This window comes from Catharus ustulatus, chromosome 20 (assembly GCF_009819885.2).
Source record: "Catharus ustulatus isolate bCatUst1 chromosome 20, bCatUst1.pri.v2, whole genome shotgun sequence".
In the NCBI taxonomy this organism is placed as follows: domain Eukaryota; kingdom Metazoa; phylum Chordata; class Aves; order Passeriformes; family Turdidae; genus Catharus; species Catharus ustulatus.
In genome coordinates this window covers 6,466,270-6,482,898 of record NC_046240.1, presented here as the reverse complement: position 1 = coordinate 6,482,898, position 16,629 = coordinate 6,466,270, and the positions used below count along the sequence as shown (strand labels likewise).

The 16,629-nt window shown below is 42.1% G+C and overlaps 1 protein-coding gene across 2 annotated transcripts; it reads right to left on the bottom strand.

Annotated features, from left to right (window-relative positions):
* Positions 1 to 7,702: 7,702 nt before the first annotated feature.
* UTP18 (UTP18 small subunit processome component) lies at positions 7,703 to 16,348 on the bottom strand. 2 transcript variants are annotated; one of them, XM_033077033.1, is made up of 14 exons: positions 16,019 to 16,348; positions 15,761 to 15,888; positions 15,573 to 15,668; positions 14,762 to 14,841; positions 14,452 to 14,537; positions 13,769 to 13,894; positions 12,751 to 12,925; positions 12,328 to 12,428; positions 11,480 to 11,570; positions 11,043 to 11,166; positions 9,974 to 10,148; positions 9,118 to 9,260; positions 8,487 to 8,546; positions 7,703 to 7,877 (listed from the first exon to the last, which is right to left on the bottom strand). In XM_033077033.1, exons 1-13 carry the CDS (start codon positions 16,316 to 16,318, stop codon positions 8,522 to 8,524), a joined length of 1,650 nt encoding a protein of 549 aa, XP_032932924.1. In that variant the 5' UTR covers positions 16,319 to 16,348; the 3' UTR covers positions 7,703 to 7,877; positions 8,487 to 8,521. The 2 variants fall into 2 exon arrangements, with proteins under 2 accessions (XP_032932924.1, XP_032932923.1); XM_033077032.1 differs by having other exon boundaries at positions 7,703 to 8,546.
* Positions 16,349 to 16,629: the final 281 nt, after the last annotated feature.

Below are 16,629 nucleotides of genomic sequence, written 5' to 3'. Positions count from 1 at the left end.
AAATGGGTTATGTTCCTGTAAAAATATGACTTTTCCCAAGTAGAGCAAAGAAACACATGGATACACAATTTACAGCCCACTAAAGGAACCAAAGTCAGTCCATATTTTGCCCAAAAGTGCCCAATTAAAATTCACTGCTTCTTCATTTTTAATAATTTCAGAAGAGTTATATAAAGTAGGATACATCCCCTCAGTAATCAGTAATGTGCTTTTTCCCATTCTGTGTTATTAGCTCCAGTTCCATGCAGGTTTGAAGTGGATGCTGCAGTGGTGAAAACACCACAAGCAGAGCAAGAGTATTGCTTGGGACTGAGCCTCAGATTAGCAAAGAAAATGAAAAGCCATTGCTTTGCTCTGCACTTGTTCCATTGACAAAGGACTTCTCCCAGCTCTGGAAATAGAATGTTAAATTGAAAAGCTTTGGGCTGTGCTCCTCATACCACTGCATACCATTTACCCTCTGCAACTGCAAGTGGGGGAAGGAAAGCAGCCTCAATTTTCAGAGATTTCTGCAGCTGTAAGTGAAGTCTATTTGGAAAATTGAGACCTCATCAGATTCTGTCTGAGGAGGCAAAGCGGGGGATAAATTAATTTCAAGTCTGTGATGAGGTTATTGAATAAAATGAAATACAATAAAAATCATTTAGCAGCCAGAGAAAATGTAAAGAGAGACACAGAGATTTGAATTCTCAGCCTCTTCACTCAGGCAGTCAAATAGTTTTAACCTTTACATAAATAGCTTGCTTTCAAACATTTACTAAGTCAACAGCACATCATTCAGATGTGCTTTTGCACAGCAGAGCTTCAGTCATCCCCACCTGCAGCCTCACCCCAAAGTGCCTCATGCCAAACCACTGGCAGGACATCAGCTGCTCTCAAGGCTTCAGAAAAATAGTGATGGTCTGCAAAAATCACTTCTCCAAAAGACAAAGGGCCACATTCCTTAATCTTCACAGTGCACAAACGTAACATAACAAAGTACAAGAGGAAGTACAACAAAGGACCAAAAACAATACAGAAAATGAGCAAAATCCGAGCATAAATGGGTATTTTAACATTGATGTTCCCCTCTCATTTACATCTCTGGCCAAAGACCGTCAGCACTGTGTCACAGTGGACACTTTTTTTCACACAGCAATAGCCCATCTTTATTCTTCACAGCTCCTATTTATATGGTTGTCTGAAAGCATCATGTTTAATTCTAATTGGTTTGTAACTTGTTGCTGACCAGTTCATTAGTTAGTAGTTGCTAGAGTACATGTTCACCAGGAGCTTTCTTCTCTAAAGATCTTCACATTCTTTTTTCCTGGGGACAAGGCTGGTTCTCACAGTTACAAATCCCATTCTCATGGTTGCTTGTCAGGCCAGTTGTTGGCCATTCTTAGCTGTAGCAGGCCTGAGCCATGATTTTACAAAGGTAACAAGGCTCTTATTTTATATATGTTTACATATATAATGTAATATATCTATTTTTAATACATATATAATATATATTGTATAATATTATTATAACAATATTATTATATGATACGATTATATGATGTAATATGATATAGATTTTTTAATATATTAACATATATTTTTATTTTTTTATAGTTTTTTATGTATTTACATATATGCAACAGCACTTCCATTAATTAGTGCTAAATCTGGTAAGCAATTTTTGGATGATGAGCATACCTGTCCATAAAGTTAGTTTGCAGATAGAACAAGCAGCCATCAGGTGGTTTTTTTTCTGTCCATGAACTAGAAATTGTCCCAGAACTAAAATATTTGGAGTCCACCATGCCTTGCCTTACCTCCTGAGCCAGTTTTGAATTACTACCTGCCCTATCTTGGTGTGTCCAGCAATAAACTCACACTTTGAAAATCAGAAAAATTGCAGATTAGTGCTTTTAGCAAAATTCCATCTTGACAGGTTTTTGTGCGCTCTCTCTCCAACAGCCAGATCTTTTATATAAATTAATTAGGTGGAGTAGAAGTTCTGCTGGTTGAATATTAACACCTCTGCTCTTGCTGTCCGTTTGTACTGAGGAGCATGCTGAAATGCCAGGTTGGTGCAGATTTTATGCTAGCCATGTACAAAAACAATTACTTGCAAATGAAGCTGACATCATCTGCCCTCCAGCACTGGAGCCGTTCATCAGATGTCTTATCTCTGCCATGTATCTCTTGATTCTCTCTGAATTATTCTGCTGGGTCATGAAACCTGCTTATTTTCAGTTTTTAGAAGATTGTTACAGTTTTTTAACCCTCTTTCATACTCTTCAAATGGCTCTAGCATCTAATCATGGCTAAATAGCAGAATAGATTAATTTACCACCTCAGAATGAAAAACAAAGTTAAGGAAAATGGATTTACTTTTACAAAAATACAACCTTGCAAATCTTTTTGGGGCAGACAACATGTTTTTGCTTTGTGCTTGCCTGCAGCAAAGGAGTTCTGGTCCAGGGCTGGATTTGCAGATGCCCCCTTAAATACACAGTAAAATTATACAGGGGAAAGGAATTCAGGGGAGAAGCTGAAAAAGGCTTTTTGTCTCTGTGCATACAAACAAGATAAGCTCCAGGAAAAGCAGAAGAGGGTGAAATCCGGCCATGGAACCAGTTCTTGACCAGGGTTCTTTCCCCAGCTTCCCCAGGTGAGGTCCCCCACCCACCCCTTGCTAGAATGATCCATGACTCTTGCCCTCCCACCTGTGTCACCGTGGAAAAATCAGATTTTGCTTGAACACGAGAAATCTGGAGACAGCCCTTGTTTATAAATGCATGTCTTGGACTGTTTTTAGGGTTTTTTTTAATTCCAAGTTTTGTGCCTTCACCAAAGCTGGTGCCAAGGGACATCACAGTGGTTTGTTTAGGGGGACAGACTGTTCAATCTTTCCCCCTTTTCCAGCAGCAGCACATGAGGTTATTAAAGATTTACCATTTCTAGTTCCAGTCCCAGGTTACAATTAACATCTTAAGCCATGGAGCTTTTCAAAAGCTATAAATTTTACCTGGAGTGTAGAAACCTCCTCCTTGTTTTATCCCACTTGGCTTAGTTATATTAAAAAGGAAAAAGTGAGGTTGGAAAGTAATGATGTTGGGGGGCAAAAATAGAATTTATCATGCTGAAAAGGCTTTAGCCCTGCAAATGAGTTCTTTGTAGCAGTTGTCAGAATCAGGAATGGCAGAGGCAGAACCTCTGGGTGGGGCTGCTGGACCCGGGAATATCAACAGCCCAACCCCACAGGGGCTGCAGGTAAGAACAAAATTCTGTGACAAGGTCTAATAACTACTTCCCTCCCTTCTTTAAAAACAAAAAAAATTATGTTTTCATTCAGTTGGATAAAGATTTACTAGAATCTCTGGCTGAGCAGAGAAGGGGAAAAGAGGGGGGGAATGCCCCATATCAGAGCTGTGTGTTTTTACACAGTACTAGACAAGGAGAACACATGAAGTATTTAAAATTTGATTTGAACCTCAAAGAACATCTTGTTCTCTGGGGTATCAGAGAGCAGCACAGAGAACACTTACCCACACCAACTATCTGCATATGGTTCTTCTGAGTAAGAGCACCAGAAGGCTCTTTTTATTAAAATCTTGACATTATTGTTTTTTTCAGCTGAAATTTTCGCAGCTATTTGCACATAAAATCACAATGCTCCTTTGCAGAGCTAAGACAAGCTTTCTTCTGACAAACCATCCACTGCTCTTTTAGCTTTAGAGGAACCACATCAGCAAAAATACTGCCAGAAAGAATTGCACCCAGGTGCAATTCCAAACATCACAGCTCAAAGCACATTGTGGATGCCCAGGGTAAAAGCAGGGTACAGGAGCTCCAGGGTAACTGGCTGCATGCAGAGTGACCAAATTCAACATTTGCAGCAGCAACTCCCCTGCTCCCATGAAACTGATTGACATTTAAATAAAAATATACATCTGAGTTCTTTAGAGTGATCTCACTTCTACTACATGTGTGCAAGCATATGTTCTGGCAATTAATGATGCTTCTAAGTGCTGTGCTCCTACTCTGGGCAGGGAATAAACTGAAGTCTTAAGTAATTTTGCCTAATAAAGTTAATGAAGTATATGCTACTAGCTGGAGTGTAGCAGTCTCTTCCCCTTCATCACAGTATATGTAAATTCATTACAATAAAAATTTACTAAACTCATTTTTTGCATATTTTCTCCTCTGGTTCTCCTTACTAGGCTGATCTCTGGAGGTGGCATGGCCACTCACAAAGCAAATTGTGTCTGTAAGTGAGATTGTCACAATCTTCACAGAAACATGTGCTCTGTGTCCTTGAGAGCAAAGGATCATTTGGTATCAAAGTGCAGGAAAACTATGAAGGAGGTGAAGTAATGAAGCAATGACAAGCTCATCAGGAACATAATCTAAATGGAGAGCAGCCCCATTAAAGGCACTGGGTAACTTTGCACAGGTTTAAGGCTGGTACGAGTGGTAACAGGAATTACTGCCTCATATTTTTAGATTAAGGGCATTGCTGATCTAGAGACCTCCTGCAGCCTTCTCTGAGACTGCCAGAGGATAGATTGGGGAAAAAGGCAGAAAAAACTCATGGATTTGGGGATTCCTTAAAGCATCAGCCTGGAGCAGCCACAGGCCATGCTGCTTTTAGTGAAACAGAGCTGGACACACACCCAGGACACCCCCAGGCCTGTGGGACCAGCTGTCTGCAATTTTTACATTTATATACTGAATATATACTGAAATACTGATGCCCAGAGACACCCTGTGTCTGGAAATCTTGGTATCTATAAGTAGTAGGAGAAAAATGAGGTTTCCCCTCTCCTTGAGCATCTTCCCCTCACTGAACTGCAGCCTTGAGGGGCATCACTGGTGGAGCATTAACCTTCTCTTTGTCCACAGCCCTTTGCCAGTCCTCCTTGCACAGAAAAGCATCTGACCAGGACAAAGAAGGTGTTTTATGGCAGGAGCAGGGCTGTGTGTCCTGGTGAGGAGAGTCTGTCAACAGCCCTGCCCATGTGGGGCAAGAGGATCTGGGCATGGGCTGCCCTTCCTGCAGGGCCCTCCAGCAGAAACACCTTAATCACTGTATTTAAAAGTTAATAAAACCTTCCTCAGTTGGGAAAGTGGGATAGCAGAAGCCTGACCTCTTCATTAATTTGTCATATGTGCTTCACCTTCATTTGCTCTTGGTGATGTGCATAAGCACACTCAGGTTCCCAGCTGAAAACATGCTGGAAAATGTTGGGGTTACTCTATGCAAGTGAAATAACAAATCAGCTACACCAGCTTCATGGTTTCACATCCTTTCAGAGCTCAAACACCCCCTCATTTATTATTCTATTTGGAAAATCTTACATCTTCCCTCTGGGGGAAATCAGCATATGGCAAAGACAGGATTAGAGCAGCAAACGAATTCAGGTGAAGTCCTGTTCCACTGGTTTAATTGCTCTGAGGTGAAGACATGATTTGATGGAGGATCTGTTTGCTGGAGGATATGTTCAAACAAATCAGTGAGTTACTATGGCTAATTTTAAGTGCAAGTTCCAGAGGTATTCATTCAGCTTCTTCCCAGACAGAGGCAGGAGAGTGTGGAGCACACAGCAGAGCTCTGTGTGAATTGTAATGAGACACTTGTTTACTGCACATCCCAAGTTCAGACAAGCAATGTAGCATTAATTCATTATTTTAGCAATAGGTCCAATGCTGGATGCATGCTATTGAACAATTTTATCCAAATTATCATTTGAGTTTTGCAGCCTGCAGAAGTCATTGCAGATGAAAATTCTCTTGAACAGTTTTTTGCCAGTTGCTGGGTGACCTTTCTACTCTTGTGTGTCACAGCCTCTAATTATCAGACCTACCCCTCACATCACTGGAATTCACTTTATTGATAGAGAACAATAACTGACAGTTCCATGTCCAGTCTTTTTTTAAACATGTCTGGGGATGTTGACTCCTCCACCTCCCTGGGCAGATGATTCCAGCAGCCAATCACTCCTTCAGTGAAGAATTTTTTCTTGACATTTAACCTAAACTTACCCTGGCACAGCTCAGGACTGTTCTGACAGTGGCTGCCTGGGAGAAGAGACCAACCCCACCTGACCACTGCCACTTTTAGGGAGTTGTGGAGTGATAAGGTCACCCCAAATAAATCCCAGACTGGAGTAGATTCTGTCCCTGTGGAGCAGCAAATCCTGTGCCAGGATATGGGAATTCTTGGAGCAGACTATGGAGATCACTGTATCAAGCTAAGCTCATAAAGAAAAATCTTTGTTCCACTGTTCCATAGCACAGGCTGCTACCATCTTGACTTGGACAGAAAAATGAAAAAAGAAAAAAAACCTATTTCCATTTACAATTGAAGCCTGGCCCCACCTCATCTGGAGCTGCTTTTGTGGTGAAGTTGGGTTAATTCCTCTGCATTTTTATTGAATTCTGAGAGTGTTCATGTGAGAGTGGTGTGTTGATTTGAGCTTGCCAGCATATCAACACGGGGATGCCCCTGATACAAAAATTCATTTGCTGAGAGAGTATTGGAGTGTGATGGAGTGTTTGCTGGGGTTCTGGAGCTGCTTTAGTTTCCTGGCTGAGTTCACATTTGTGGACTGGAAGCACCCTCTTGTGTCAGTTTTAGTGATTGCTAAAACTTAGCAGTCTCCTCTCTCTTTCTCCCTTCCCCATAAATACAGTTGTGACTTTCAGAAATAATAGCTTGTATATTTGTAATTGTTGAATATGGAGCAGGTTTCTTCTAAAACTGAAGTGAAAGATGATATACCAAATTCTCCATTGAAAGACTGAGAAGAGACAGGAGGAAACCCACCAAGTAAATCTAGACCTGCACCTCTGGATGCTCCATGCAGCCACTGGATGGATCTTCCCTCAAAATGTCTGGGTGACCCTAGCAGAAACCCTCCAAGACCACTTGTTCCTGGCATGGGTGACCTCAGGGAGCCCCTGTCTGTGTGCCTGGTGGGAATTCCACTCACAGCAAGAGACTGGCCCTTCATGGGTAATTTCCCTTCGTGGTAGATTCCTGGGATGAGTGGAAAAGGATTCTGCCCCATGCACCAGAGGAACCCCAAGAACTGGATCTGCTGGGGTCCTCCAGGGCCATATTCTGCATTCAGTTTTTCTGTAGGTGACCATATCAGCCTCTCCCAAAATCCAACCCATATTCAAATCCTTCTAAGGAACAGAGTGAGTCCAGTTTGGAAAATCTATTCTATTCTACTGCTTGGTGTGATTACAGCAGTGCAACACTGTCCTTGCATTTAATCCCAGGGTACTCCCCCAGAGAGTATTTCTCACCTGCAGGGATAGAGTGTGGGCTGGGATCCCTTCCAGCAGGAAAGGAAAAATGCCTCCAGCAGGAGGCAGGAAAGCATAAATTGGGTGAGATTTTTTCACCTCTTGCTTTAGGGCACCATGCAGCTACAGCTGGGAAGTTGGGCTGTGCTGCAACACCAACAGCAGAGGGTACCAGGGGCATGGGCTCCTCCAGGCAGCAAAGTGCTGTTTGCAACCCAGCCTCAAGGGATCCAGGCTGCTGGAAAAGCTCCTGCTAAATGCATGGAGCAGAGGGCATTTACACAAAACTTCTGTTTCAGCACTGGAATGTTTCACATGCTTATAATAATTAAGACATTTAAGCACTTCTGGAAGACACCAGCTTGAATGCCAAGCAATAAAATCTTACTTGTGACCTTACATGAAAGCACTGGAATAAGTTGAAACAAGTTGCCTGGAAACTTACCAGGTGTATTTATTTAAAACAAATAAACAAACAAACTTTTTTTTTTAAAAAAACATATATATTCTATTAATATTTTGTAGCTTCCATATTAAAAAAAAAACAAACTTTGATTTTATCAGCATCTTGTATCTGCAGGTTACAACACCTGGGGAAAGACCAGTAGAGATAATTTTGTTAATATTTTCCAAACACCAAGCCATCACAAAATTCTGTGCAAGCTTTAACATGCAGCAGTCAGAACAAGTTCAGCCTCCCCTCATTAACAGAGTTTTTGTCAATCTACTGTATTACTGTCAGGCCTACAAGTCTTTCCAGTTTCCCAAGAAGACATTTAAGTGTACAATAAAATCATATCTGCACACAAACTATGCTTCAAACTACAGTAATTTTATATACATGAATAATAAATTCATGTAATGGGAATTTGAAATGATACAGACTTGTGTGGGCTCACAATACAGGATCAAGCCCAGTCCCTGCCAGCCTGCAGCTGTTCATCAACATTGCTGAGTTTGATTTAAATATAATCAGCTCAGTCTGGCTGGTTTTGGTTGAACTATCAACTTGCTGCATTGCCAGAAAAGCTGAGAGGGACAAGTCCAGTCCTACTCCAACCCTACTCCAACTCCAGGCAGGACAGATCACACAGAGCTAGGAAATCCCTCCTGCCACCTGTAAAGAAGTGGAGGCAGCAAAATGAAAATTTTGAGGCTCCTCAAGCCAACATTGTGAACAGTTCTGGTTCAATTTTCACCTCAGTTACTGGTTCATTTTCTCCTGTATCTTCTTTCAGAAGGATGAATAATGTTTCAGCCTGAAGAAAAAAAAAATTGAGATATTTAAAACTTCTCAGGAATGTGTTGAGGGGACAACACATTACTGCAGTGTCCCTGAGTATCCCCACCTGATCTGAAACACTGATGAAGTAAAAGACAGCAAACATTCATCTGCTAGAATTACTTATGTGCCATTATAATATGAAGTCCAAAGAAAGGACAAATCACAATATTTATTCATATTTAGGAATATTTCTGCAAATTTTCCCTGGGTAAAATCATTAAAATCTTATCTTAAAATTCAGCAATTTATCAAGCACCATGAAATTGTGAGTTGAAAATAAAATATTCCTGCTTAGAGTTAGCACTGCTCCTCACCCCTGACCACACCAGCAGAGGAGGAAAATAAAAAAGTGTGGAAACAGAGTGTGTTGCACAATGAGACAAAGAGCAAGGGTTGTTCTCCAGCAGGGAAAGCCAACTCCAAACTCCAGTAACTCATCAGGTGAAATTCAGATCAGGAATGACTTTATCCCTTAGAGTCATCTGCCCCATGTTACAGAACACAAACATGTTATCTGGGATTAATGGACCTAACTTAGTACCCACCTAAATAACAAAGCTTTGCCTTTGTTATTTGCTACAGAGAAATATCCACTTCTGGGAGAGAAGTCCATAGATTGAGCAAGATAAATCTGTTTTCTTCTGAACACTGGGAAGTTTGAGAACACAGTATATGAAGGAAGGTGCACCTATTGAGAAATAGGTCAGAATTTAAAGTTAGGAAAAAAAAACCACTAGAAATAAAATTAAACTACAGATGCATAATTGAAGTTCAAATGTTCAGTTATAGTCCTTCCCTATATGACTCTACATACAGAATTCTATTGGAGAAAAGGAGCAGGGAACACACCATGGAACCAATTATTGCAACTCTCAGGCCTACAAATCCTCAGATTAATTCAACAATTCCACTGTTGGCCAGAATTCTGATCAGGCTGGCAAAAAAAAAAAAAAGTACTAAGATGGTTACAGTGACCAGCTGCTGAAAACTCACATTTGCTGCTGGCAGCACTGAAATAGAATCACAGGCTGGTTAGGTTGGAAGGTGCCTTAAAGTTTTCATCCAGTTCCAACTCCCTGCCATGGGCTGGGACACCTTCCACTAGGCTAGGTTGCTCCAAGCCCTGTCCAACCTGGCCTCAAACACTTCCAGACATTTTAGAGAGCATTTTAAAAAAGTAAACTAAACTACAAAATGTTATTTTCATAGGAAATTTACCAAAGAAAATAAAATTATGTTCTTGTAAATGCTGAGTGTCTTGGCTTGGCCATGTCCTGATCTGGTTGGTCCAGCACCTTTTACAGCACCTGTATCTGCTTCATATCAATTTGATTATGTCACCAGCAGTATTTTTAGCAGGATATAAAAACTCATGCAATAAAGAAGCTGAACATAACATACCAATTTGACAGCCTCATCAGTGTCACGGGAAGCCACAGCCAAAATCTCTGTGGTGGGATTAAAGGTCACACAGGTGGCAGAGGTGACAAGGTTCATGATGGCTTTAACTGGCTTAGGATGCTTTTCTTTGAGGCAGCCATCAGTAGTGTATAAATTTACAACTCCAGAGGATGAACTAAAGAACAAAATGAACAAAGATTATACTCAAAAGTAACAGTTCAGTACATGATGCCTTGTTCTCTATAGCCACTACTCACCCAAAAATATAATTTCCAATTATTTACTTGAGTTTGTAGTAATATTTTGTTTGGAGCTTGATTTTTCTTTGGAGTTATAACAGTATCTAGTGGAGGGGGTTTAGGTTTTTGCTGTTTTGGATTTTCTTTTCACTTATATACTAAGAGATTCAGCTGTGGAGAACCTTGATGAATTCAGGATGAATTCAAAGCAAGGAGAGATAGGTATCAAAATATTCTGAAATAACTTCAAATTTTTTATTGTGGGGCTTATTTTATAACTGTAGTATTATCTCACTTTAAAATCCTTTTCTACAGTGAGCTAGGAATAGACATATTGTACTCCTGGTATTTATTTGCTATTCTCATTTAAAAGAATCCAGACACTGGCTGAAACTGCATCTTAATAAATTTGGAGTAACAGTTCCAGCCTGTAGCTTTGAGTTGAGGCCCCTTTTGAAAGGCTAACATGCTGCCTGGCAGCAGCCAAATTCAGAGTACAGGGAAGAGAACTAAAAAAGGAATGAGACCCTGAATCAACATTCTTGTTACAGAATTTGTGATTTTAGTCAGTGTGATTTCAGAATTAACTGAACCCATACATGGCAATAGCAATACCAGTATCACTCCTTTGCTTTAGGTGTACTATGGTATTTTATATGTACAAAAAAAAAGTAAATTATTATCATAAAATAGGGAATATTCATCTATTCATGTCTATTCTAAGCTTATTAGAACCAAACCCTATTCCTACACTCCCACCAGCCACCCATAAGTTCACTGAAGAGCTTCAAAATGACAGCAGAAGAAGCTGTCAAAGTTCAGACACTTACCCACATGCCACATACTGGTTATTTTTTGAAACAGCAATGCACTTTCCTTCTAAAGAACCTTCATCTTCAAATTTGTGTAGACACTTTCTGCTTCTCACATCCCAAATGAAAACTTCACCTTCCTCTGGTTGCAGAATGAAGGATATTAGAGAAAACACACACATCACTTTGTTGATCCATTTTGCTAAAATAAATTTAATCGGATGAAAACTAGAAGCTCATTTACAGCTATCAAATATAGGGTATTTTTTAAAAACCCAACAATTAAAGGCACACTAAAATAGTTAATTCCATTCTTTAAGGATTGATCACTTGGTTGTATTTTTAGGAGAGATACTAGCATCAATTTTTAATTTTTTTTTTCTAAAATGATAAGTGACTTGTAAGAACTCATGTAATTTAACTGGAATTATGATTAGAGCTGCTGGAACACTCACTTGAGTAGCTGTATATTTTACTGCTGTCTGGGGTGAAAGCAGAGGCAGTGCACCTTCCATTCACCTTCATAGTGCTGATCAGCTCTTTGGTCTGCAGGATGAAGAACAATGCTGACAGAGATTCTACCAATAATCTACAGAAAAGTTGTTTCCTGTCCCACAAAAATCTTAAGTTAGCTACCCTGACATTCAGAGAACAGCACCCACATTTTCAGTGCCTGCAGAGCAGAGCACAAGCTCCTGAGTCCAACTGCACTGGATCAACAAACACTTGTTTGCCCCTCACTGAAGGGCCTGAGTTACACAAAACTGAACTTTCTCCTTTAAAAGTAATTTTCCCTGTGAAAGTTTAAAACAAATCCACCTGCCAGCATAAGGCATTTTAAAATTCAGCTGAAGGATTGCTCTATGCATTATGAATCAGTGTTTGGCATGATTCATGAACAGGGTACAGCAGCATGCACTAGCATGACTCCCAAAAAAGCAATCCTGTATTTCTTCCACCCCCAGGTGCCTGTTCCCATGCTGTTTCCATTCCTTTTGCCAGCACAGTGCTTGTGCAAGCAGCTGAAATACAGCATTGATACATGACTTCTTGCAGCTGAAAACCCCCTGGAACTGCCCTGAGCTCCACCAGCCCCATGGAGCTGCAGAACAAAGTCTCAGAGAGTCCAAATTAATTCCCTGAAGTGCAGAGGGCTGATTCAGCAGTGCATTTTGAGGGCTGTCACACACATGTCACACCTTGGCTTCAGCTGAAAGTCAGATTGCCTTGCAGGGGGGATAAAGGCAGATTCAAAAGGGAAAAGACACCAAGTGAAGCTACATGAGCCATGCAGAGGAAGTACCTTCATGGAGAGCAGGTGAAGGTAGCCTGAAGTTCCAATTAGCAACATAAATGATCCATCTGGAGACAGTTCGAAGTTTCTGAGAAATTTTTCTTCCACACCTTTAAAAAGTGATTTGAAATTTGAAATTGGTTTAATTTATACCTTGCCCTCAACATTTAGAAGTAGGATGAATATGACAGAGACCTGACTCCAGTTTTTCATTTCTGCAATATGCTATCACAGAGAAGCTGAACCCAACCTTGCTCATGTGTGATAATTAATATCCCAGACAAATTAACACTAAAGGTAATTTATATCCTTGAAGACAAGTTAAAAATACAGCCTCCAACAACCCACTGCACTTTCTTTTAAAGCAAATTCATATCCCATTTCTATTTGGAACAGCTTCAACTGCCAGACACTCAGAGCTGCAACACATACCTCGTACTTTTGGGATAGGGATGATAGTCCCAGCTATCATGTCATACACAAAGAACATGCTGTGGTGAGTACCAGTGGCTATAACTTGTTCTCCATCCACACTGAAACGAGCCTTGTAAATTGGAAAACTCTCTAAATAGATGCTCTGTATTTTTGGGTTCCTTATACCGTCCACCTTCAAAAAAGAAAGCAACAAACCAGGTTATCATATTGAGGAATGTATTAAATACTTTTACAGAGAAAAATCATATCAACTTCTCAGCTGAGACTTAAGCAGTAAGAGGTACACTACTTCGAAGCCTTAAACTCTTCCTCTTTCCTACAAATTACCTAATTCTTAGTTTCTCACCTCATGTAACAGGCACTCTGCCCTTCTGATAGGCCTCACACCTCTTTCCCTTCCTCATCTTGCCCATGTTTTGTTCAAATAATCACTTATATTGTGCTTTTTTTAAATGGAAACATCTGCTTTGATTTGGGTTTTCTTGCAGCTCTGTGAGGATATCACATTCCACTTGTGTCTGACCATTCCAGTGATACTGAGCTATGCTAGAAGCTCCTAAGTAAAATTAGGATCTTGAGTATCTCGGGATGAGCATCTTCTTCCTGCAGCACAGCCTCTCCATCCCCAACATGATTTCACAGCAATTTTACAGTCTCAAAGCAAACTGGACTGCTCCCCTCACTACAGGATCTCCAAACAACTTAGAAACATAAAACCTCGTTAGTACTCGTCATTGCAAATCTTCAAACCAGAAGTTTTTGAACACAAATCTTCAGCTAAAATCTCTGAGACAGAAACTTTGCCAGTACTCTACATGTGCTTAGTGTGAAGCCACAGGTAGAAATTCCTTCCAAGACGTTTTAACCAAGGAATTTCCATTGCAATCACTGCCATTACACCCAGTGTGCAGAGGAAGAGAGAAAACAAAGTCTACCACTCCAGGCCATTAAATGAACACTCAAAAAACAGGCTGTGTTAGTGAGCATTAGCAGAGTACAAACTGAAGCTCTTCACCTGGAACAGGGACACAGAGCGATCATGCCCAGCTGTCATCACCACTTGAGCTGAAGGATGGAACTGCACTGTCACCAGTTTTCCATTGGCAAAACGTTCCTGGTTTGCAGGAAGGCAGGTGCTCATCTACAACAGATCAGAGAGTTTAAAAAACCCCAACAATCACTTATGCTGAATAAAAAGACAGTTACTCTTTATGCTGCAAGACCTCCAGCCGTGTCATGAAGTTTTGTGAGGTGAGCAGAGCACACACAGCCTGCTCAGGGAGCTGCTCCAAGGCAAACACAGGCTGAACTCACTAGATTTTCTGCTGCTTTAAAACTGAGTATAAAACCACATTCTGACTCATCTGAGGCAGCTGTAGGAGACAGTGTGAGAAATACTCATTTAAAGCTGTCTTCTTAAAGAACATTTCAATAGCTTCAGAGTTGTGGGAGAATTCCATCCTCCCTCTGCAGAAATTAAAATCCTGCTACATAATGCTATTTAGAGTGCAGAAAATTCTTATATCAAATAATCTACCTCAGTTTATTGTTTCATGTTTTCATAGGAACTGTTCAAATTGCTTATGCTCCAGAGCTTCTAGCTGCAGAAACAAATTCACAGAATTCCTAATTTTATACACAAGAGTCAAAGTGTGCACTTAATTCTAACTGAAGTGAAAAGATAAGGTTTGTATTTACCTTCAAAATCCCTCTTGGCAGAGACTCTGAGCTCCTTATGAAATTGCCAGTCCTGCGTAGCAGATCATCATCTTCATCACTGTCACCTCATTAAACCAAAGCACATGGAAACAGCTCATTGCACAAACACCCACAGCAAAATCAACATTCCTCACTGAAACAAATTAAAGCACATTGAAGGAACAAAGCAGACATATCCAGCATATTATCACACTACTGAAACTGAGAATGTATCAAAAGTAACTATCTTCCAGCAAGCTGAACAGGGAATCACAGAAACACTTATCAGAATAATATTGGATATACTTACTATCACTTGAAGCTGTTTTGGATTTCTTCCTGTTTTCTAGATCAGCCCAGGCAGGAACTCCTCCCATGGCTTGCTGAAACCTTAGGAGAAAAGAGAAAGACAAAAAAACCACATAACTTTCATGAGACAGCAATTTCCTTCTATGAGAAGCAACGTCAGAATTTTGCAGGATTACTTGCACTTAGAACACAATGCAAGTTTATAGTTTTTTTTAAAAAATGTTAAGAGTTCACTGTTTCTTGTATATTCCCTAGAGGACAAATTAGTTTGAGCACTTTGATACAAATATTAAACAAGTTAGTCTAGACAATGCTAATGCACATTTTATTTACTATTCTTAGTATTGTCTGTGATTTAAAAACACTGCAAATACTGCAGGAAGCACTGGCTTTGACAAGGCCAAAGGAGCACAGTGGATAAAGAGCAAAGGGACTATGAATGTCAAATAAATGTATTTTAGGTCACAAGATTGTTGGGTGGGAGATCAACCCTCTGGAGATCATCCAGACCAACCCCACCCACCAAGGCAGGGTCACCTGGAGCAGGTGACAGGGGAACATGTCCAGGTGAGTCTGGAATGTCTCCAGAGGGACACTCACAACCTCCCTGGTTCCAGAGCTTTGTCATCCTCCACTGAAAGAAATTCCTCCTCAAGTTGAGATGGAACTTTTTGTGTTTTAGTCGATGGTTATTGCCCCTCATCCTGTTCTTGGCACCACTGAAAAGTCTGGAACCATCCTCCTGGTACCACCTTGGAGATCAATGATCTCCTCTCAACGCAGTCAGCCACAAGAACAAAAGTGAAACTCACTGTTCCTCAAGTCTTTTCTTCAGTTTTTTCTTAGTAAGCGTTGTCTCGGCATCACTTTTCATGAAATCTTTCCTGTACTTATGGGTCATATCAACACTAGAGAAAAAAACCACACAGAACACAAAGATCATTCAAAGCAAGGCCACTTACAAGCACTCCCAAGTGTGAAATGTAATTCCTGAACTTACTTTTCCTCGGCTTCATCATCCTCATCCACCCAGGCCGGCTTTTTGGGCAGTAAGCCACGTTTCGCTTCATTTTCCACCTCCGAATCGCTGGACTCTTCCTGGAGGTCCTTCCCCTCTGCAGCAGCAACCTGAAAACAACGGCAGGGGCCGTGTGACCGGGGAGCCCGGAGCCCGGGCAGCGAGGGAGCGGGGCCGAGGCGGGCACTGAACCCCAGGGCACTGAACCCCAGGCAGGGCCCGGGGCTGGACGTGCCGTACCCGTCGGGGCCCGGCCAGGCGCCGCAGCAGATCGTCCTCCTCCACGTGGACGCTGTCGCCGAACACCAGCTCCTCCAGCTCCCGCTCGGCGCCCGACGCGCCGCTCAGCGCCTTCAGGTGGCGGGCGCGCCGCGCCGCCTCGGTGGCCGCCGCCTCATTCGCCGCGGCCAGCTTCGCCCTCCGCTTGGGTCTCGCCCTTTTGGCCGCTTTGGTCGCTTTAGACGCTTTCTTCGGCGCCTTCATCCTGAGCGCTTTTGCCGCTCCCCGCTCCCGCCCCGCGGCCGCCGCCGGAGCCCGCATCGCGCACCGGAAGCGGAACACGTGCGCGGGGTGACGTCACCGCGCCGGGTCCCGCCCCCGCCCGCGATAGGCTCCCGCTGCCGCCACGCCCCGCCCATGTGACCCAGCCCCCGCCCCCCGGCGGCGACCCCCGGTCACGTGACTCCTTTCTTCACCTCCCTTTGCCCCCACGCCCCCGCCCATCCCAAGTTCCACGTGACGCAGCCACGGCTCGGCCGCTCCATTGCGAGCCCGCGGGGGGGATCCCGGACTGGGAGGCAGCACGCGTCCCTCACCGCTTCTCACCGGGCCCTCACCGGGATATTCCCTAC

Bases quoted from the DNA above. Each gene is read 5' to 3' on its own strand.
- UTP18 (XM_033077032.1), bottom strand. From the start codon at position 16,318: ATGCGGGCTCCGGCGGCGGCCGCGGGGCGGGAGCGGGGAGCGGCAAAA. The intron at 15,669-15,760 runs GTAAGTTCAGGA...TTTTTTCTCTAG, and splicing joins GATGATGAAGCCGAGGAAAA to TGTTGATATGACCCATAAGT. The intron at 13,895-14,451 runs GTAAATACAAAC...GATCTGTTGTAG, and splicing joins TGCCAAGAGGGATTTTGAAG to ATGAGCACCTGCCTTCCTGC.